At 46.0% G+C, this 21,848-nt stretch overlaps 3 protein-coding genes across 7 annotated transcripts in view; 1 reads left to right on the top strand and 2 right to left on the bottom strand.

Moving 5' to 3' along the window:
* GRID2IP (Grid2 interacting protein) overlaps positions 1–214 on the bottom strand; it is a 43,702-nt gene extending 43,488 nt beyond the window's left edge. The window contains exon 1 of the mRNA XM_052772314.1: positions 195–214. The gene's annotated coding sequence lies outside the window, so the exon portion shown is untranslated. The remainder of the gene's footprint in view (positions 1–194) is intronic.
* A 2,211-nt stretch (positions 215–2,425) lies between these two features.
* Positions 2,426–17,970, top strand: ZDHHC4 (zinc finger DHHC-type palmitoyltransferase 4). Of its 3 annotated transcripts, none has more exons than XM_052772345.1 (7): positions 2,426–2,608; positions 3,580–3,710; positions 6,092–6,165; positions 7,846–8,024; positions 8,113–8,238; positions 8,899–9,143; positions 10,238–14,355. In XM_052772345.1, the coding sequence occupies exons 2-7, from the start codon at positions 3,588–3,590 to the stop codon at positions 10,520–10,522; spliced, it is 1,032 nt and encodes a 343-aa protein (XP_052628305.1). In that variant the 5' UTR covers positions 2,426–2,608; positions 3,580–3,587; the 3' UTR covers positions 10,523–14,355. The 3 variants fall into 3 exon arrangements, with proteins under 3 accessions (XP_052628305.1, XP_052628306.1, XP_052628304.1); XM_052772344.1 differs by lacking the exon at positions 2,426–2,608 and adding an exon at positions 2,968–3,350; XM_052772346.1 differs by lacking the exons at positions 2,426–2,608; positions 10,238–14,355 and adding an exon at positions 17,213–17,970 and having other exon boundaries at positions 2,965–3,710.
* E4F1 (E4F transcription factor 1) lies at positions 12,162–21,736 on the bottom strand. Of its 3 annotated transcripts, none has more exons than XM_052772331.1 (14): positions 21,488–21,730; positions 20,866–21,017; positions 20,630–20,726; positions 20,018–20,223; positions 19,681–19,801; positions 19,243–19,395; positions 18,747–18,913; positions 17,974–18,201; positions 17,549–17,654; positions 16,805–17,022; positions 16,261–16,459; positions 14,851–15,011; positions 13,968–14,030; positions 12,162–13,283 (listed from the first exon to the last, which is right to left on the bottom strand). In XM_052772331.1, the coding sequence occupies exons 1-14, from the start codon at positions 21,642–21,644 to the stop codon at positions 12,936–12,938; spliced, it is 2,376 nt and encodes a 791-aa protein (XP_052628291.1). In that variant the 5' UTR covers positions 21,645–21,730; the 3' UTR covers positions 12,162–12,935. The 3 variants fall into 3 exon arrangements, with proteins under 3 accessions (XP_052628291.1, XP_052628290.1, XP_052628292.1); XM_052772330.1 differs by having other exon boundaries at positions 20,630–20,729; positions 21,488–21,729; XM_052772332.1 differs by lacking the exon at positions 12,162–13,283 and having other exon boundaries at positions 13,968–14,056; positions 20,630–20,729; positions 21,488–21,736.
* Between the last annotated feature and the right edge of the window lie 112 nt (positions 21,737–21,848).

Genomic DNA, 21,848 nt, shown 5'->3' on the forward strand with positions numbered 1-21,848 from the left:
AAGGAGGTAAAACAGATTAGCGCCTGTGGAGGGAAATCCCTTATCCCCACAGGCAAATGTGAAGAGACGGCGCTTTGCAAAGCAGCAGGGACACAGCATGCGGTTGCCGCTCCCAAACAGCAGCTGGGCGTGCTGAGACCTCGCTGGCCCAGGCGCCGGCAACTTGGGGGGGAAACCAGAGATTTTGGGAGTACGCGTCTGCCGAACAATGCACGGTTTGCTGCAGGGATTTGGGGGCCTGGACCGATGTCTCCGGGGCTCGCCAGGTGAGCTCTCCCCAGCCAGGCTGCTCTGTGCGGGGCAGCGGGGGTCCTCGCAGCGGGGAGCGGCTGAGAGCATTTTGCAGCAGAGACCCCCATGCTGGCACCGACTGTTCGTTAAGCTGCTATTTCTGATTTTCTCCTCTGCTTCCTCAGCACTTAGGGATCCCAGGGCTTAGCACGCTAAGAGGTTTTAGGGTATTACACGTCCTGCTGTGGCACCAGTGGGAGGGGCTGTCTGCATCCCATCACGGACCGCACAGCAAGACGGTCTTCCCTTGGCACCAGCGCGGGCTGAGCTGTCGGCAGCGTTGGGCTGGATGGGAAACAACCTCCCCAGGAAACCTGGGAGACTTGAGACGGGATCGGGTAAATCCTTATGAAGGAGAGCTGCAGGGACCTGCTCTGCCCAACCCGAAGGTGAGCACGATGCGGCGGAGGGTCTTCCTCTCGCTCGTGCCCTTCGTGTTCATACACACCACTGCTGCAGGGGACTTGGAGACCCCCTCCTCCTCCTCCTGTCCTCTCCAGCTCTTCACCTCTCGGTGAGACGGGACATGGCTCCTTTCTCGCAGGTTCTGCACAAACACAAATCTCCTCCTCAGCAGCTGAGATCCATGGCCGCGCACTGGGGGGAGCGTGCACTGCCCTCCCGTGTTGAGACAGAAACGCGCACACCTTCCTACAAACTGTCAGGGCATCTTCTTCGCTATTCACTGCCCAAACAGGCAGGCAAAACTGCAATAGATATTCTATTTTTTTTTTTTTTTTGCCCCCAACAAGTGAAGTAATTGCTTCTTTTCCCTGCATTTTTAAGTGTCTTGAGCACTTTAAAACACTGACAGTAAATTTTAATCCTTGCAATAAATTAGTTATGGGATTCCAAGCTAATGAAAAGATTGCTTGAAGACCTTCTGCTAGACTTTGATCAGACAAGATGTTTTAACTGATTTTCACAGCACTTGGGTTGAATGAGCTTCAGCTCTTTCAGTCTCAACCTGCTGTTAAAAGTATTTGCTGGCTGTTTTGTCCTTGAGCACAGCCTATAAGGCCACTAAGAGTGGATGGAGCTTCTCAGACGTGCCGGTGCTGGTGCAGCTCCTGCCGGTACCGCAGGCAGCTCCGCACTGTGCGCAGGGACCACGGCGCACAAACCCTGCCTCTCTGCCTGCAGACAAATAAACCGTCTCGTGCCCACACTGCTGCCAGGCCCCGTCCCCAGGCCCCTTCTGTGCTGCCAAACTTGCCAGGTTACATCCAACGTCCCAAACAAACCTACAGCTGTACCTGGAGCAGTACAGAAATTTTGCTGTATTAGCAGGAAGGGAAAAAAAAATGGCTTTTTCACCATGTCCTCCATCAGGAGCACAGTGCCTCGGTCTGCACTCTAGGATAGCTGTGTCCCAGCAATATTTTGGCCGCATTTCTCTCTCTCAGGTTCTGGTTTGGTGCGTTGGGGGCCAAGAACTTACCAGTGAAAAAAAGGTCCCCTTTCTGAAACTCAACCTCATCTCCTGCCGCTGCGTCTCGACCAAGCCAATTAATTTCCTCTCGGTGCCAAAGCAGCCCGAGCACCCCTCGGAGGGCTTACCTGTCGTGCCCAAGATCCAGCCAGCAGCAGACTGGGACCCAGAGCTGGCAAAATCATCACAGCAGCTTCGAAGCTTTTGGATCAGTTACCTGGTGGCAGCAACCGGCTGAGTTTCTATGGCAAATTCTACCCAGGCACCGTAACCCAATCAGCTGCTCATTAGCGGCGCTCTGGAGAGCACGGACCATGCCGGCTGCGGGGACGGTTTCAGTTGACAGCCAGCGTGTAAGGAACCGGCACAGGACTTTTATCTCCTGTGGCTTTAGCCCACCTCAGCCCAGTTCTAGACGAGATCCCTGCAGGTACTGAGGCAAACTCAGCCCTACTTCTTACAGCACATGGGACGTGATGGTGTGAGAGGAGGCTCCTTATTAAAAGGGAACATAAAGCTCAGAGCTCCTGCAGAAAACAAAATAGTTTTGCTTTAGAGATTTCACCGAAGGCAACAAATCTGAAGAAGTTTTTGTGGGTTCCTCAGAAATGACACGAGATGCGACATGCCAGTTACACAGACCCTCTGGAAACAGAAGAAAACAGCACATCAACTCCGCTCAACCCGTACGGTAACGAGCTGCCCAGGACCATAACAACTCTACACCCAGCTCTGGGATTTATAAAAATTATTTCGCTTTTATTTCTACTGCTTTAACCTCCATTCTCTGCGGCGGAGGAAGGAAGAAGGCCGGAGCGAACAGCTCTCCCCAGCTCCTTCAAGAGGCGACGGCTGATTCCTCGCTCGATTTGGAGCCGCTTCCCGGTGCGTTACCCAGCGGCAGCCCCGTCCCGACACCGACAACCAGCTCCCCTCAGCCTGGGGAAGGCCCACCCCGTCCCCGGAGCCGCTGGGCCCGGGCGGCTGCCGGTAGCCGGCCGGAGAGGCGCGGTCCTCGGAAACGGACCTTCCGAAGGGCTCGGGGCAGGGCGAATCAGCCGGCCTGCTCTACCCGGTCCCCGGGGCCGGCCGCTGTGGATTGGGATCCCTCCCGGGATTAGGATGGGGCCGGCCCGGGGACAACCCCCGCTTCCGGGTGGCACCGGGCCCTGCCGCCGCCGATCCCCGAGCGGCCCGGGGCGGGGGCTCGGCGATCGATTAGCCGGCCTCGCGGGAGGGGCGGGAGCGGAGCGGGGCGGGGGAAGCCGCCGCTGTCGCCGGTGTCTGAGGGGAGCGGGGTCCCCGTTGTCCCCCCCGCCGGGGCCAGCGCCTTCCCGCCCAGCCCGCTGTTCCCTCGGGGCTGGGGACCGTCGCCCTCGACGCCCCGACTGTGTCCCCTCGGGTTCCTGCCTGCCCGGGGGGTTCGGAGGCCGTAGGCCCCTGGCTCGGCGCCTTCACCGGGCTCCCCGGGCCGGTCCTCGGTCCCGCCGTCGGTTCCCGGGGTCGGGCAGGGCGTCGGGACCGGGGTCGTCCCCCGTTGCAGGCAGGCAGCAGGCAGCGCACAGGCAGCCGCTGCGGCGCGGAGCCCCGAGGCCTGGCAGAGGCCCAGCCTCTCCGTCCCCTGTCAGTGAGTCTGAGGGCGCCGGGCCCGACAGACAGACAGACAGACAGACACCATGGACACCAGCCCTGTGCTCTCCTGGAGGGGTCGGGGTGGGCTGGCTGGACTCGGGGCCGCTTCACTCCTCCGTTTGAGGGATGTGGTGAAGGGTGTGAAGCGTGGCGAGGCCCGGGCGCTGCTGCAGGGCTGAGCTGGCGCCGAGGGGCACTAAAAAGCGGCTTCTGTTACGTTGCAGGGCTCGGGATGGACTTTCTGACACTCTTCTTGATTTACTTGTGTTTTGTTCTCACTGCTATTGCTCTACTCTGCATCTGCGCGGGAAGGAAGGAGAGTTGCCTCGCAAGAAGCGTCAATGGTGCAAGCCAGGTAAAGAACCGAGCTTTCAGAGTGATGATCATCTCCCGTTCTGGTGGCCTGCTCTAGTTTGTCATGCTAAAATTAGCGTATTTCTCCTCCATAAAAAATGCTCGTATATGCGGTTAGAGTGATGATACGGCGTATTCCGTATTTCATCCTATTTTGACAACTGCTTTCAGGCAAGCTCTCATTGGGGTTGGAAATAGAAATACGCTTCCTTTCGGCTGATGAAATCCCGCCCAAGCAGGTAGTAAAAAAACATTTACGTCTTACAGCTCCTGTTCCTGCGTCTGCTGGTCTGGCCAGCTGCAGTCACCGCAGGGTAGTAGTAAGGACGGAGCTTCTCGCGATGCTACAAGTACATTGTTCAGTGACACCGTAACACGTCAGCTTTGAGAAATTAAATAATAATGAGGCCCCCAGTATTTGCAATTTTATGGTATTTGCTGCTGTCATTAAGAGGAAGAAGGTGGGGGGAGGTTTGAGGTATAAAACAGGGAGAGAATTGTAACTGGTGGCAAGTATTTTAGGGGAATTTCTTTAATGTGAGTCTGTAATAATGCTGCAGGGTGTTGTTTCCTAAGAAAGAGGGAGGAATGAAGAGCTTTAGAAGAGGATTAAGAATTGGCATTTTATTGTAAAAACAGGGAATGAACTGAAAAGGCACTAGCTTATTTTTCTGTCTGTTGGGCTGTGTCTGAATGAAGAAGGAAAAAAAAGGTGTAGCATTCTTGGAAAGGAAAGGATAAGAGAATTATCATTTAAATTGTAAATAGTATTTAATGCTATTTACATGAGTCTGTTTAGACTTTAATTTTTATTACTAGTAGTATACTTTATTTTGCTTTATAGACACGCACATCACTGCAGCAAAATTTATTGTTTTCCCACATTTCTTAACAGCTGCTTCTATGAAACATATGTTAACGATCAGCAGTTAAAATACTGCTGTGATAGAAAGTCCCTGTCTGGAGAAATGTAATAGATACTTGTATATGCAAAATAAATATAGGTAATCCTAAATAGTTTCTCTAGACACTGTATTTTAAATTCATTTCCGACTGTAATTAATAAAGCCTGTAAGCCTGGAAGTTTGTTGAAATTGTTTGACTGCACTCCTGTAAGAGCCTTTAAAGTATTCATTGTGAGCAATATGAAGTAATTAACTTGCACAGAGCACAGCTGTTTCTAGCTCTGTGGCAAGTCAGCTTCCACCCCCCAGCTTGTTTTCCTTGCTGCCAGCCGTTCAGTTGTGCGGGATGGTTATATGCATTGTACAAGTCTTCTCATTCCCTCCTACTTTCGTCATCACTACAAGCAGAAACCATATTTGTAAAAGCCTTTTGCTTTGGTGTAAGGAATGGCTGAAATACAGGGGATTGCTGTACTGTATGTGGGGGAACAATGGATACTGAATGTAATGTTAGACTGTACTAACACACGTACAGGTAATTTAAATTTGAACTTTGCAATTGCATGCAGGTTGCTTTTCTGTCTAGCTATGTTTCTTATTGCAGTACACAGCCTCTTTTTAAAAAGACTTGTCACTTGAACCGCTGATAAGAGGCATACCAGTTAAAAGAAAAATATTTAACATCTCATCTCTACATATGCTTTTTGCCTTCTGGTCTTTCACACCTGAGACAAGAAGCTCTCACTGCATATTTTCTTTCCCTGTCAGCTAGAAATAGGCTCAGCTGCTCTAATTCCTCCACCACTGATGGAGCAGCATGTTGCTATAGAGATCTGTCATCTTCTCAACAGCAGAGTCAAACAATTCCGCAGTCACAGACTATTGCTGAGGATTTCACTGAATGAAGAGAGGCAGTTTTCTTCTTCATTGTGTCTACCCATTTTTGAAACAGTAGTTAGGTAGATGTGGAGTTATCAGACTGGATCATAGCTGTAGCTGAAGAAACTGGATGTTTTGGTTTTGGTGGGGTTTGGTTTTTGGTTAGGTTGTGGGGTTTCTTCCTTTTTCTGGAGGATAGCAGGCTTTATCCCTTTGCTTATCTCCGCTTGCATCTGTCAGATGTCCTGATGAAGCATATTGTAGTTCGGAAATTGCTCAGTTCTATCCCTTGCTTAACCAGTTACCCAGTCTACAACCCAATATAAGCTGCTTATAACTTTCACACATTAACCCAAATACATTTGTTTGTGCCTATGGGGCTCTTGAGAATATAGAACCTCACTCCCGTTTTGAAAACCCCAGCAGCATGCCTGCCTATATTCTTAGGAGCTCAGATACCCCTGAAAATGAGCTTCCTCCCCAATGACATGGCTGCAGATATATCACTGAGGGATTAGGTGACTTGTATTTTTATTTGAATTTTCTACAAGGCAGAAGCAATGTGCAATTCAGATAACAGTATTTTCATTTGCTTCAGGTATTGTCATTTGTAATCCCCACACAGTTCCAGAGAGTGACACAGAAGGCACTTCACAGGCTCTTCCACACAAGGTATTGCACTTTTTTTTTATGCTTTTGACATTATTTTTTACTAGTATTTCTGGTTACTATAGGTGACCTCCTGCCACCATCAGAGCTTTCAGTATTATCCTTAGATATTCTCTCTTCATTAGGGGTGCTTGTCAGGGATTACAGATTGCCTTTAAGGTTTGCCACACTGTTGTCTTTCTGTTCCTTGCTTATTGCTGGGAAGATGGTACCCTGAAATATTTGAACATACTGACAAATAAAGATTATGTGGCTCAGTAGCTTCCAGTGTGACTAACAGATGTTGGTCACGCTGGTGGGAGACTGCATCCACGTGAGAATTACAACAGACTCTCTGGCAGCTGCAGAATGAGTTTAGACAGAGCTAGCGATCCCCGTCCTCTCCCTCAAATCCCATTAGTCTTAGTCCAGCAGCTTGGATGTCCAGGTGGCTCAAGGGGAAGCCGCACAGCTGCCAGTGTGCAGTCTGCTGTATTAAGGTGAATTTTGTAGTGTCCCGTAAACTTTGGTGCTTTAGGATCTGCTTTGGGAACAATTTAAATACTTTTCCTCTGGGGACAGCAACTCCAGTATGACAGACACTTCAAGTGGTGTATACAGCTGTTGAATGTGTGCTGCAGTTGTTTTGTTGCCTGCTGGGCGGATTCTCTGCTGTTAACACAGCCCAAGAGAGAGTGGTTACACTGTCAAACGTGCAGTCAGCAGCAGAGTAATTATCTGATGAGCCTAGTGTAGTTATCATTGCTAGACTGTGCTGTGCGCTGGAGGCACTTGATCCTCCACGCACACCCTTCAACTACGTCACCTCATTCAAGCAAGAGATTTTTCAGTTCATGCAGAAGTCCAGTGTGGCACAGCACTTGAGGGTATCTTCTTGTAGCCCTGCAGTTGAGAGGACACTCCACAGGATCCTGCTGGATTACACACAGAAATGGTGTAGGAGAGAGCAGTAGAGGAGAGCTTGTCTGCAACGGACTTCCCGCTGTAGTAAAATAAACATCACTAGTTACTTAAAACTCGTAACAAAAGTCCAGCAAACTGATGTATAATGCAGAGAACTGCAGTAAGTGAACATTGCTCTCCTAATGCGTGGCTTATGTGAGCATCTGTTTGCCAGGCTGCTGAAAGTTGTTGCTCAGTATGATGCATCCCAAACAAACCTGCTTGCCAAACAGTTGTGCAGCTTGCCTTGCAGAAGCTGTAGTCTCCCAACAGGTTGGAACTAGTGTTCGCCATTGCTAACCTCCTGCCGCGCTAATTTCATAACAGCTGCTTATATTACTACAGTTTTTTTAAGATTACCTTTAACTGGGGTTTTCTTTGCTTTCAGAGCAGCACACAGCAAATGTCTTCTGGCAGAATGTTTTGTGGCCTATTGCTGTGGCATATTTTGTCAGCACTAAGGGTGCTTTGTACTTGACTACTGTTGGAAAAAAAAATGCAAAGGACATGACAAAATGGAAGTGAATTTAGCTGGCATATTTAAAGGAGTGTATGTGGGAAGAAGAGAAGGAGAAGCCACTGGATGGAGAAAACACTATTAATATGCAATCCATGCTGGCCTGAAAACCTAAAAGAGGTGTCTCCTTGCATTTGGGAAGTCTTTGCTGATCACCTCTGAGTGTACTTGACCTGTTAATCAGGATGCTGAGTATTAAATAGACTGTCCCCTTTCTGTTACAGAAGCTGTTTGTTTGTTGTCCTGCACATAGCCTTGCAAGCTGCAGTGTATGGGGAATACACATGGGAAGTGTTTGTTTACTGCTGGGAGCTGCAGTTCCACCTCCTCCTCCTGCTGCTGCCCTACGTGCTGCTGGCTGGGAACATGGGCTGTTTCATTCTCTGCTCCCAGGCCAATCCGGGTAAGCTCATGCTGATTGTGAGCTGTAGCCGTTTGAAAAGATGGTACAAACACCATTACTTTTACTGTTTTTCTTGTTTCTTTTGCAGGTATAATAACAAAATCAAATCATGCATCATTGGTTAAGATTTATGCATATGATGGTGTATTATTTCAGAAAGGCATTGTGTGTCCTACGTGCAACATGGAGAAGCCAGCCAGATCAAAACATTGCAGTAAGAATCTTAACTTCCTTGATAAGCATAACAGTAATACTTTCCTAAATTAATTCTCCATCAATAACTGCAGTTCAGACTACATCCGTTCTGTTACCCAGCTCGATGCACCCAGGACTGGTTTGTTTTACTGGGGTCCCAGATTACAGCTGCCCTTTACCCATCCATGGAACTGTTTTGCTGCTCTTTCATCTCACAGAAATTACCAGTTCTGAGGGTATCATTTGGGGTCAGGTACAGGCAAGCTTTTGAGCATCTAGAAGTTAAATGAAAAATTATCTCCTGTCAAGACCCGAGTTTAGGATATTATGTTTCTCTTGCAGAATTTGCTGTTATCATCTAAAACAAAGCTGGGAGCTGCAATTTCTAGCTTTCATAGGCTTTGCTAGGGAGTACTGTCAGAGAAACCAAAGTCTTTGAGCTGCAGTTTTGGTGAATAAAAGAGGAAATGAGATACATGTTTTTGGTTTTAGTATTGGGGTTTTTTTTATGATAGGCAATTGAAATGAATGTATTTGCTTAAAAAGCTATCAGCTAAATCATGACCATAATTCTCAAGATTTTTTCAGATGAAAAACTATCCTGATCTGTGCAAAAATAAAATTGATTATTTAAAAAAACAAATAACTGAACTGTCTTTTGTCATTCACTCCTCATCAGGTTTCTGCAGTATATGTGTACATCGTTTTGATCACCACTGTGTGTGGGTCAACAACTGCATTGGTGCCTTCAATGCAAAGTATTTCTTCCTTTACCTCTTCACACTGACTGCCATGGCTGCAACCGTTGCAATCATCACCGCAGCATTTCTCATCCAAGTGGTGCTGCTGTCAAATATGATGCATGGGAGTTACATTGATGACCAAGGACAAGAGCGTGCTGTTGAGATTCTCTTCCTCATTCAGGTAAGTTTATGCTGTCTGGGTTATTAGCTTATAAAAAGGCTTATGTCAGTCTTTGCTTTCAGGAATCTTGTAAGTCCATCTGTTCTCACAGGCAGGATGTGGACAGACTGCATTTTTTTTACCAACTTTACACAGCTAATTAAGTTTAGAAAACTGCTGTTGCAGGATACTTCAAAAATAAGGGATTTTTCTCACAGCACTTCATTCCACTCTCCCGTTCTTCGGATTTCTGTCTCCAGGCTGCTTTCACTCAGCAGATCTGGTTCATAAAGAATGACTTTACATTCCAATGACCATCTACTGTAGTAACGTTTAGGAAACAGTTGACAATCCTTGAGATACCTTCACGGAGATGTTAAAGCAGGACCTTACTACCCTGGAATTTAGATACTTGAATATTTTCTCTCACATACAAGCAAAGGGTGACTTTGAGTCTCTCTAGCACTTGAGCCATTTGCATTTCAATCCCCTCATCCCTTTCTCTAGTATGGCAATGAGGTGATAAGTAGAAAATGCTTTATCCTTTCCTCATCCTAGACAACAAATGTTTCAGCCTTGGACTCTTACAAAGGGATCTTGGTCAGGGAATGTTTCCTCATGTTTGAGCAGTACCATTACCACTCCCCAGTATTGGAATTTAACTCAGAAAAGAGCTGCTTCAACTGTATCATGTCAGCAAAACCTGAAGTTGTACCAGATTGTAGCCTCTTCATTTGGCAGTTTGTTTTCAGATGATCTGTATTAATGATTTTAATTAAAAAAAAAAACAAACAAAAAAACCCCAGCAAAACCCCAATATGAAATACAAACATTCAGAGAGAGATGGGTGTAGAAAATCTCTCGCGTATTAGCAAGGCTTGTGAGGAAATACATTTCTGGAAATCTCTATGCTCTACTCAAAGATTCAGTCACAGGGATGGACCGTCACTGAGCTGGATGGATGGAGGATAGGGCTGTGACCTTGTTTCTGGGGCTGCACAGTTATGTGCACGTATGGATGTGCATTTCAGCTGGTGTGTTGCCATGGTCACATGCCTCCATGTGATTTGATGCTCCCAACTTCTTAACTACGTTATTATTTTCTTTCTTTGCAGCACCTTTTCTTGACTTTTCCTAGGATTGTCTTCATGCTTGGTTTTGTCATTCTTCTCACACTTGTACTGGGTGCATACTGCTGTTTCAATCTATATTTGGCCTTAACCAACCAAACTTCCAATGAATGGTATAAATCCAGAAGACATGGGTGTTCCCACCATCTAGCATTGCAGCCTCATGACAGACGAGTTGTCTACAAAAACATTTATTCTAAAGGAGTCTGGACGAATTTAAAGGAAATCTTTAAGCCTCCTACAGTGTTGGAAAGAAAGAAGAAAACGTGAAGATACTATTCTATGTCCATTTTTAAACTTTTTGTAAGACTTTATTTCAGCAGTGTGCTTTGAAGCCCCAGACAACTTCTGTGCACAGATTACTGTATGTCAATTAAGTAATTGGAAACTGTTTTCACAAAGCCGACCAGCCTTCAAAAAAACTAGAGTTCTTCTAAGTTTGTCTGTAACGCTACTCGTACCAGTTGTGACAGTGGCCTGTTAGTCTTTTCAGACACAATGACAGTACAGAAGCAAGCTGGACTAGAGTTAGGTTCACTTAAGGAACACATACACAAGGAACTTTTTTTATGGTTACTGTTTTGTATGCTGCATAATATATACCACTGTATATTAGGCAAACTGAGTTCCTAAGTTACTTTGGTATGTCTTACGTAGCTCTTCCTGCAGGAGACTTTACAGGAATCTAGCAATGTCACACTTGTGGAAGTGGCAGTTATTTGTCAATTATTCACATTTTTTTTCCCCTCAAGGAAAATACTAACTCAGAGCTGACTGCAGTATTCTGATTAACGATGCCTCAGCAGAGCACTATTTAAGAGACTTCACTTGGTGAGATCTCTGAGTTTAAGCTCAGTCTTCTGTTTCCTAGTTAGAGGGACCAGTAGTGAATTTGCTGGTATGGAGAGGGAAGTTTGGTCCATCTTACTGAAGTGAATCTTTTTCTCTGTGTGTGCACTTGCAAGGTAAGAGCTAACAAAGAGCTGCTATGAACTTTGAGGAAGCATCATCTTTTTTATCTTTGTTTGGCAAATTATTAACCCATTACCGTTAACAATAAGTACAATAGGTTGCATGTATTTAGCTGAAAAACCCCATGATTACTGGCAGAATCTTAACCTGCAGAAACCATGTTCTACTGCAAATTCATACTAGTATGGAGCACCTTAATTTCAGAAAGGAAACTACTACAAGTGCTACTTCTCCTTACCTGCTAAGTCTCTTTCTTGATACCTCTTTTCAGCTTGTTCAAATTAAGATGCCATTTCAGCCTTAGAGTCATGAAAATGGTGGACGTCTGGACAGAATTTCAGCATCCTGAAAAGGGTATCAGAAATTTGATACTGAGCTTTGGACATACAGGTCCTGGCAGATTAGACTTAATCCTTCTGGTGTTTCTCATCTTTATTGCATTGTTTGATATACCTGTTCACAGCAAGAGGTTCAACCACGTCTTAGGTGTTTCTTAGTATTTTGGGCATTTTGCAGCAGGGGAAGTTACAGTTGCTGAAGCTGTTTCTAGGGCTGCCCACCCGCAATCACTGAACAGGCCACTTCAAAAGCACGGCAGTGACATGGTCTTCCACCTCTGTACAGAGATTCTCTAGGTGAACGCTGAAAGGCAATTCATCGGTGTCCCTCAAGAAAACCCTCTGCCTTAACAGCAGAGGACAAAAGTAGACCTGCAGCTATGCAAGCGGCCTTCTGAAATCCTTCCAACTTAGGATCACTTGAAAGATCTCCAAAGCATAGCTGTACTGGCTGCTTTTAGAGGCTTGTGCTCGCTTTGGGAAAAACAGCATGTTTGACTCACCCAGCGGTGAGGGTTTCTTTAAGCACTATGTTAAGTGGCCCTGTTCTCTTCTCAGAAATTCTTCTGAGTGATAATAGAGCAGAAATTGGAAAAATATAGTAAGAACTTTAAATAACTTTATTTTTAAAAATGTATTTATTTACATGCCGAATCTGTACAATATGCAATTAAAAATCCGTATATGGTTTAAAAAAAAAAAAAAATCATATACAGTATGGCTTTACATACCAACAGACTAGCTCTCAGAGAAGCCTGTCTGGCATTGCAAGGGTACAATGATGCATTCTTTCATAGACCAGTATATAAGGCTATTTGTCCAGGATATAAAATAAAATAAAAGAAAAATACTGCAGTACCATGCCTTAGGAGGACTAAAGTAGTGAGGTTAAAGGCATGAAAGTTTTTGAGCGGTGGTGAATGCACACCAGAACTCCTTAGGTTTGGTTTTCTTGGTTTGTTTTAAATGCATACTATTAAGTAGTCTCTTAAAAGAGACCCTATGTATTTGCTTCACTTTCTGAATCCTTTTAAATACCAGAACACTACTGTCCTGTGGTCAGAGGTAAATGCTTTGCAAAGGATCTTCCTTTATTTGAGGCAGCTGTACAAAACGCCAAGACTGTCAAATACGGCCTATCAGTCACTTCCACAGTATAACCATGCAGAGGTTTTAAACTACTGTTATTTCCATTTTAAACAGAAAACATCGTGGGGCTGTACCATCCTGTTAAGCCACTTACCTATAGAAGCATTCTCTCCCTTGCTCTCTGAACAATTATAATGGCAAACTTAGGACTGATCAAATTCCCCAAATAGGAGAAAAATAGTAAGTTTTACATTTAACATCTGTCACTAGCTGCATGCTGTTCATTACACAATCACAGTCTGGACTTCCACCTCCCCCTCCTCGGAGGCGATCACAAACTCTCCTGCATGTTCCATTATTTCAATATCCTCAGATGCCACCATCGTCACCGTTGCTTCTTCGGTCTCGATGCTACCCTCCGTAGTCAGCACTGCTCCTTCTCCGATGGCGGAAGCCAGCGTCATAGCGACCTGCTCCGTGAGGCTTTCGGGGGTCGCAATGGTGATGGTGTCCGCAGCATCTGTGGTTACTTCAGAGTTTTCTGCCACGGTGACGTTCTGTACAATGATCTGGTGACCAGAGTTTGCTTGATTTACTATTTGTTGCACAACCTTCATAATGTGGCTGTCAACCTACATGAAGAGAACAGAGGCCACGTTATTTCTTGGTGTATTGTACTCTGTTAGAAGTACAGACAGTTATCATCACCATAAACAGTGCTCGATGACCAGCAGGGCAGTATAACAACCAGCATTTAATTCCAATTTCCTCCAGCTGTTCACTGAAGTTCTCATCGCCCCGAGAACAGCAGACTCTTAGAACACGTCACACCTCATGTCGCTGAAGATATTTTCGCCAGCGGGGTGCTTCCTACAGAAAGTCAAACTACTTTTTATAGAAAAATCTTAACGATGCATGCCCAGACATTTAAACTGACCGAATGCAATTCAGGAGCGTAGCCAGCCTCTGACTTCGCAGCAACCGTTTTTTCTGGCATTCAAGAATGCCTTAAGAGGATCATTTCCCCAAGGCTGAAGTGTAACTGTACAATTCTACTCAGCTGGCAACTGTGCTCTCATGTATGAAGCCACACCAAGTCACTAGCCGCCATCACTGAGAGGATCTGGGGTTAACAGAGCTCGGTCAACACAGTATGACCAGTACTATGTTCTTATACAGACAGGTCTGCAGATCTACAGAGGTAGGTAAATTAATTATTTGAAGTTGAGTTTATTTAGCATGACTTTCAGACACTAAAAGTGATTCATTTCATCTACAGCAAGTCCTCAAAATAATAGTTTATGCATCTGCTTTACCTCATGTCTTGTTCCCTCAATTATTTCAGTAGCTTCGCTGGTCTCGATGTCTTCCGTAGCAGTCTTGAAAGACAAAATATGATGATTCCCTTTTTAGATTATTACAAAAAAATCTTTTATTACCAAGATACGAGGCACTAAGATCACTTACAAAAATCTTTCTGTTCCCCCCATGATGCAGTAGCTACTCTAAAGACAACTCCTCCCTGAAATTCCCTCCAAATCCCATTATCAAGAGCTACTTAAAAGTAATGCAAAGTGCTCACAAATAACTGAAAGAGAACATCCTCTCTCAGCAGGACTCGGCCAACTGGCAGATTTTTCTCCTATTGGAGAAAAACTATGGCAGCACTAAATGGACTCAATAAATGAACTGTGTTATTCTGCACGGCTGAGTAGTGGTTCTTTGTCACAAAGGGGAAGCAAGCAAAATGTGTAATTCATTGCTTTTGGCAGCCACAGCCAGTTAAAAACAACAGAGATTATTTTGGACAAAATAAGCTAAATAGAAATGCGAGAAAAGAGTAGGTAAAAGTTGAGGGAAAGCTGAAGCAAGTTTGTGAGGACATAAAATCTCGTATAGTCAGAAGTTCTCAGTCTCAGCCTTCTGATGAACTACTGTCAGTCTTCCCTGCATTCTCATTTTCCTGCCTACATTACACATAGGACTTCAGAAGGGTGGTAAAATAGGCTCCAGCTGCTCTCCTTGTGAACAAGATTAATCCTACTTATTCCTAGGGTCATGCAGGCAGGGGTAGCGTTAGCTAGATCCTATTGTACCTTCTCCCAAAAGCCTAGATGAGGAACATGCACGACTGCAGTTTTTACTGACAAAATACCGTGCTAAGTTCAGAATGAGAAGGCTGTTTGCCCCACTTCTTACCTCAATGATGTATTCCTGAGTGTCCGCCACCACTGAAGAAAACTCTACCAAAACAGTGTGAGGATCTTCAGAAATGACTGTTGCAGCTAAATTGTCAGCTGACTGACTTTCCTCAGACATGATCACTTCTTCCACCTCTTTCAAAGCAAGGAGGCAGCCACCTGAATGGTATTCCAAAAATGCCAGAAAAACATTTCTCATAACCATCCCAAATACAGGAGTGCCTGGAAAACACTATGCAGCACAAACGAGACCCCTTTAACAGGATGCAGCTGACAAGCGACCAGCAGTCAGACAACAGTCATCCCACCACAACCAGCCAAGTAATGGCTTAGAAGAGGCCTGCGTGACACCAGACAACAGAACCGAGCCTCCAGCAGAGCAACTGTCCAGTGCAATTTCAAAAAAATACACAACTAAATTCAGATGCATAAAACCACACAGGATTTCAAAAGCCATATGTGAAGAACATACAGTAAGATTTTTGGTATATTTTAAGTCATGTATCTTTTCTGCTTATGCACTGCATTTCAGTATCTACCTAGGAAACTTTTTTCTCCTCCAGTAAACTTGTATTGTTCTTTACAATCTAAATACATCATCATCACTACCTGAAAAAGTTTGAAAATCCGTGCTTAGGAGCTAAAGGAGCAGCAGCTCCGGTGCAACTAATCCGATCAAACAAGATTATCTGCGAGAACTTAACTCTACTTAAGACGTTTTCCCCACAGAACATCCACATTTTGTGTTTTTACAGGATTTCATAAAACCCCCAAATTAGTATGAATTTAATGCAAAAAAAAAAAAGAATTGGCAAGTTTAACCACAACAGTATGTGCCACATCCTAAGTTTTACAGTCCCCTCACCTCTTCCCCAACACAGAAATCAAGTGCGCTCTGTCATTACTTTGCGAAAACCTTAATTTTCTCCCTTTTTGTGTGTAGCCTTGGAACAGAACCACTTCACAGTTCGGGGTAGACTCTTGCACGGTATAGGGTCTGTCTTCCCCACTTAGGGCAGTGGCGACACTGCAGAGACCACTTAAGCCAGAGTTTGGAGCAGAAAGCCCACAGCACTCCTGCAGTTAGATTCTTAATGCAAATTCTGGTTTGGTTATTTTTATTTAGATGATCTAGATTTTACATTAGAACTGTTTTATGGCTGTTCGTTCAGCATCATTTTTGGTCAGAAAGATCACAATAGAAATATTCATTAATGTAGATGAAAAAAATACAACACATCTCCTTCTGATGCAACTGAGATGCAGATGAACAAATGGCCTTGACGCAGGTTGTTAGATCCACTCTAAAAAACCATTACCATTCAGCCAAAAAGCAGCTTGTCCAAACCCAATCCTGGAACACCACACGTGCCCCGCACCCCCACGCAGACAAGCTTTGCCACCTCACCTTTGGTTTTTAAGTGCCTGTTGAGAGTGCCATGCTCTGCAAACCCTCGCCCGCACTTGTAACACTTAAAAGGCTTTTCCCCCGTGTGATGGCGGATGTGGCGGACCAGCGAGCCCTTTTCCCGAAAGCCCCGACTGCAGTACTGGCAGACATAAGGCTTATCCTCTAAATGCGTACGGAAATGAACTTGCTGGGCATTCTGTACAAAGAGAGAAGCAAGAGAAGGGCAGCTGAAGGGAACGACAAACTCAAGCAAGCAGTATTTTAGCTTCCAGGGTAAAAGCCAACATCTTTGACTTGTTTTTATTATTATTACGTAATTTTTTCCGCACACAAAGGAACAGTTTCTTCACAAATGTGAAGGTTTTATTAAGACTGTCCCTCTTTTCCCCACTAAAACAAAAGCTCCTTCTGAAGCTTCAGATCATGTCAGAGGCAGGTGAGCTGGCATTTGTTCTTTCAGGAGCAAAGCCTCCTAACTTCTCCCAATCCCTGGCTCTGGAAGGGAAAATCTGAAGGCAAGCCTGTTGTCAGGGAGACGCACCTTTGTCTTGTACCGCTTGCCACACTTTGGACAGGAATACGGCCGCTCATCAGAATGCACTCTTCGATGCCCCTTCACATGTGCAATGGTCTTGTAGAGCTTGCCGCACTCTCCACAGCGGAAGCGCCGTTCATTCACGTGCACTTCTTGATGCTTTTTTAGCAGATAGCCCTTTGTGAACTCTTTACCACACTCCTCACACTTAAAAGGCTTGTAATCTAGAGAGAGAGAGAGGGAGAACGCAAGGTTGATACAGGACAACCAGCAGCAGGAAGTATCTAGTTCATGCTGTAATAAAATTCTTAGGAAAAAAATTAACCCGGAGAAGGAGGGAAATTATATTTTCAACTGCATGTATGGGCTTTGTCCCATTCATAAGCAAATTCTGCTCAAATGTTGCTCTTACAGCCTTTGGTGCCTTTCAAGCAGCAGTTCCAGCCCATCAACCTGTTCTGCCATGCTAACCTTTTTACTGGCCTCTTCACAAAATTCTACTTTCAAGGATGCAGTGCAGGCCCTGAAACATGGAAACTTCTTTTTTTAAAAAAATATTTCTTTTACCCTCTCTTCTAGACCTCAACCAAAGTCAACCTTTTCGTATTAATGTATTAAGCATCAGTTGATTTTGCACGGCTAACGGCCATGTAAAGGCGAGGAATTTGAAACAAAGCAAGCTGTACTGTGCTTAAGGTCATAGTAAGACACGGCACATTTTAGACACCAGCATAAGCAGTAGAACTTTACCTAAATGACCTTTGATGTGTGTTTCAAGGGAAGTCACTTCACTGAAGGCTTCATTACAGTGAGGGCAAACGTAACTTTTGTACCCATTTGTTCCTTCTGCATCTGTCTATTGGAAAGAAAATGGTACAACATAAATATTTTTTGTACTAGTGTGTACAGTAAGTATCGCTAACCAAATTCCCAATTAAATACTCCAGCTTTGACAAGAAAGAGATCTATATTGCTAACAAGAGACAGTGAGCATACTAACACTACACTTAAAGCATACGTGAAAAACGTAACTAAAAATTGACACAAAGACCCAGGCACAGGGAGAGATGCGCTGAGGATAGCGTGAGGGGTGGTGAGGCTGACAGTGCTGTCCACAACCAAGTGCAGGCAAGGAAGATTAAAAAATTAAATCTATTTATGGAATACAAACATACCGACTCCACTTGTTCTACTTCAACACACTGTTCCTCACACAGCTCCTCTTCTGCTTCCACCACTTCATTTTCTATTTCTTCTGTAGCAGCCACAGCAGGCTCATCTAGCTTTTGCATTTCCTCCATAGCGACTCTCTCTATCACAATACCCGAATTCCTCATGGCCTGCCTCAGCAGATTCTCACTGTTCACTTCCCCCTCACACGGCAGCTCCTCAGGATGCGATTGCTGAAGGAATAAACAGCCCAGTAACTGGTACAGCAAATAACACTGTTAGCCTTTTTTTTTTTTTTTTTTTTTTACAGCAACATTGCTACTATGACAGTCAGTCTTCCTAGGGTGTCTAATGCTGTGATGCAGGGTTGAAAGATCAACTGGGGACTGCGGAGGAAGATGAGGTGAATCTGTACTCTGAAAACATATAGTCCAAGGGATGATAAGCCTTTGCTCCTACCACAGAGTCTCATAGCAGGGAATGGTCAACAAAAAACACCCTTTCACCTTCTATATCATCCGGTACATGGTGTTGAACCCTACACATCCTCCTGTATGCTATACACATGCTGCTAAGCCTCAGCAGCAGATGGCCAGACAAGGTCAGGGCAGAGTTTGCCGTCTATGTTCTCAGATGAAAGAGAAGCTAATTAACCATCTACTTCCACCACACAGAGTTATTCTGAGCACCTAAGAAAATTTTGCTCATGAGGTGAAATACTTCAAAATACTTCTTTGCATAAAACACATGAAGGGCATTTAAGAGAAATGACACTCACATCTTGGTCCAGGGATTTTGCATCTACAACAGGAAGTTCCTGCATTTGGACGTGGACTTCATGAAGAACGTTGCCTTTTGCATCTGTCACGAGATGAATGACGGGCGAGGTCTCGATGGATTCACTCGCTATTGATGAAACGGTGTCCGTGTTTGAACTACAGGATCCTTCAAGAAAAGCAGCACAATGAATCACTTGGCGTACTGCCACACCTCACCAATTTGCTGTGCCCTACACAAAATGTGTCTCAGAATATGAGGTGCCTGTTAAAGCCACCTTTGAACCAGATTCTCAAACATTCTTCACAGCCAACACCTGGCTACATGCGCTTCAGGGTAATAGTTTAGCTCTGTAAATTACTTTTTCCTGTATAAAAAATATAAACTGAATACAACAGAAATACTTTTTTCATAACTGAGAAAGAATTTATAGTTCAAGTGCCAGGAGCATGCTTGGTTTTATCAGACGCAAGGCAGGTATTGACAGCATCACTGACCTGTTGGCAAGTCATCTTTATTGACTACTATTTCTTTGTTCATGTTGAAGCGGATTTTTTCAGTGCAAGGTGTCAGAGATTTCAGGTGCCGAGTCAAAGCTCCTGATTCCCGGAAGCTTTTCCCACATTTCTTGCATTTGTAAGGTCTTTCATCTGGAAACAACGAGAATCAAAACAACAGTATTAAACTAACGACAGCCAGTATTTGCTCTATGCAACAGACTGCTAGAACGATGCTTTCAGCTTTCTACAGCGAGCAGATTGTGCTTATCCCAGGACCTTGCGTCGCCTCCCAGCACCCCAAACATCGGGGAGCTCCACGGTCTTGGCTCAGCAGAAGGTGGAAAGCAGCAATAAATTCCACTGGAAGGTAAGCTGGATAACCACACACAGCACACTCCAGCAACAAGGAACTCTTATTTTGGAGAACTGTCTTACCAGTGTGACGCCGATGGTGTCGAATCAGAGATCCTTTTGTCCTGAAGGAAGTTCCACAGAGTTTACATTCATAGTCCTTTCTGCTGCTGTGCGTGATCATGTGAGCTTTGAGGATGCTTGCCTAGGGAAAGAATTTCATTTTAGAAGATGCTCCACATGGTTATAGATTTTACATTTCAGCTGTAAAGAACAACAACACTCCTTCTGAAAGCAGAACTTCCCTTTTGAATGTGTAGCACGCAGTAGAGAAGCACACTGTTATCGAGTCTTGAGATGTCTTGGTTAACGGCTAGCCTAAGTAACTCACTAACCCAAACACAGTAGAAGTGACGCTTACTGTTTTAAACGTCTTCTGGCATAATTCACATACATATCGCCCTTCTTTGTTAATCAGCAGCTTAACCTTTATCAGTTCTGTGGCAATGTCCTGCTCCTGATCTTCAGGGTTGCCTTGCTCTTCAGTGACTTCCCCATCGACATGACCATTTGGGTTTTCAAAAACGTGGTCTCCTGCAACAATGACTTCTTTGATGTGCCCACTACCTGGGAAAAGGATACGAAGACAGTTACGTTCTTCACAGAAGAGAGCTTTACACGACTAGAGCAATTTACTGTTTCAGCATTTCATGCCAAAGGAAGGAGAAATGGTTACTCTAAACCTGGAATATGGGTCTTTGCAAAGTTCTCATTATCGCAGCATAAATATTAAAATGGACACTTCTCGAATGGAATTTTAAATCTGATTTGTATTAACACGGAGGGAATTGCAAAGCTGGCCTAGGGATGCCTCTCTCACACCTTTGAGGTAACGCTCAGTCCCAGGTCCCAGTGCTCAGAAACACTGAGGTGTCATGTACCCAACTACAACACAAATCAAACAGAAGAGGACGCTGGACGAGTCAAGTTCCTAACCCAGCAGGGGTACAAAGGCAAGCGTCTCGAAGCTCACCTACTATAGCAGATGCGTTGCTGATTTCCTCTGCTATTGAAGATGCTTCAACAACTATATGAGCAACAGTTATCGACTCCTCGACAGAAGGAACGACCTGCTGTAACAGATAACATTTTAGCAGAAAAGTTTTATTACCTTTAAAAACATTGCATTCTGTTCTCTCCCCTCCAACCCAACAGACCGTTGCATCCTAATTATTTTCAGCCACGGCTTGAGGAGAAGCCTGCTGTCACCTTTTGTACTTCTTGGTTGAGGAGACCTGCTGATGCAGCAGCGAGAGCTTCTGGAGCTCGCTGGCAGACCTTTTGTAATTTGTGTTGCACAAATTCTTCCAAGGAGGTGAACTCCGACTGGCAGCGACCGCACTTATGCACATCATCTTCATCTACGATTTAAAACGCAGTTATCGGTTTAGGAAAATCTGGCCCCTATTAACGAGCAGCGTTTACACCGAAAACTTTTGGGTTCTGCTTGTCCCGGTGAGCTCCGACGCCAGGAGAGAAGGGGCCCGGCGGCGGGGGCTGCCAAAGGGTGTTTTCGCTCCCGCAACCAGGCGGTTTCTGGAGGGGTGCGGAGCGATCCCCACCACCCCCGGCCGGTCCCCGGGGCTCCGCTCTCGCAGCCCGGAGGAGGGACGGGGCGCAGAGGGGCACGGAGACCCCGCCGCCAGCCGCCTCCCCGCCCCCGCTGACGGAACCGGCAGAGCCAGGACCCCCCCCACACCCCTCACCGCAGGCGCCGCTTCCACCGGGCCGGGCCCCGCCGCCGCCGCCGCCCCCCCCCCGGGCCCCGCTTTCCCCTCGGCTCCGGCCGGGGCCCTGTCGCGGCGGCATGGCCCGTCCCGCGCCCGGTTACCTTCCTCGCTGAAGGGCGCCGGGAGGCGGAGGAAGGCGGCGGGGCCGGCGGACGGCGCGGCGGGGTCGGAGCCCGCGGCCGCCGCCCCCTCCCGCTCCTCGGCCGCGGCTGCCGTAAGCCCCGCCGGCCCCGCGCTCGTTGCCATCGCGGCCTCCATGTCGCAACGAGCCGCACCGCCAAGATGGCGGCTTTACGGCCGTGTCGTCATAACAACGGGCCGCGTGCCGCGGGACGGGCCGCCGCGGGGGAAGGGGGGGGGCTCGGCGGGGGAACGGGGCGGCGCGCGGCCGCGGGCGCCGTTGGTGCCCGGCCCTCGCGCCCCCCCCAGTGACCTCTGACCCCCGTGCCCGGACGGACCGGA

This window comes from Harpia harpyja, chromosome 21 (assembly GCF_026419915.1).
Source record: "Harpia harpyja isolate bHarHar1 chromosome 21, bHarHar1 primary haplotype, whole genome shotgun sequence".
Taxonomy (NCBI): Eukaryota; Metazoa; Chordata; class Aves; order Accipitriformes; family Accipitridae; genus Harpia; species Harpia harpyja.

Excerpts from the sequence above, each read along its gene's own strand:
- ZDHHC4 (XM_052772345.1), top strand. The coding sequence starts at position 3,588 with ATGGACTTTCTGACACTCTTCTTGATTTACTTGTGTTTTGTTCTCACT. Across the intron at positions 6,166-7,845 it reads CACAGGCTCTTCCACACAAG|AAGCTGTTTGTTTGTTGTCC; the intron begins GTATTGCACTTT and ends TTTCTGTTACAG. Across the intron at positions 9,144-10,237 it reads AGATTCTCTTCCTCATTCAG|CACCTTTTCTTGACTTTTCC; the intron begins GTAAGTTTATGC and ends CTTTCTTTGCAG.
- E4F1 (XM_052772330.1), bottom strand. The coding sequence starts at position 21,644 with ATGGAGGCCGCGATGGCAACGAGCGCGGGGCCGGCGGGGCTTACGGCA. Across the intron at positions 18,914-19,242 it reads TAAAGATGACTTGCCAACAG|GATCCTGTAGTTCAAACACG; the intron begins GTCAGTGATGCT and ends CTTTTCTTGAAG. Across the intron at positions 16,460-16,804 it reads GCAAGCGGTACAAGACAAAG|AATGCCCAGCAAGTTCATTT; the intron begins GTGCGTCTCCCT and ends CTCTTTGTACAG.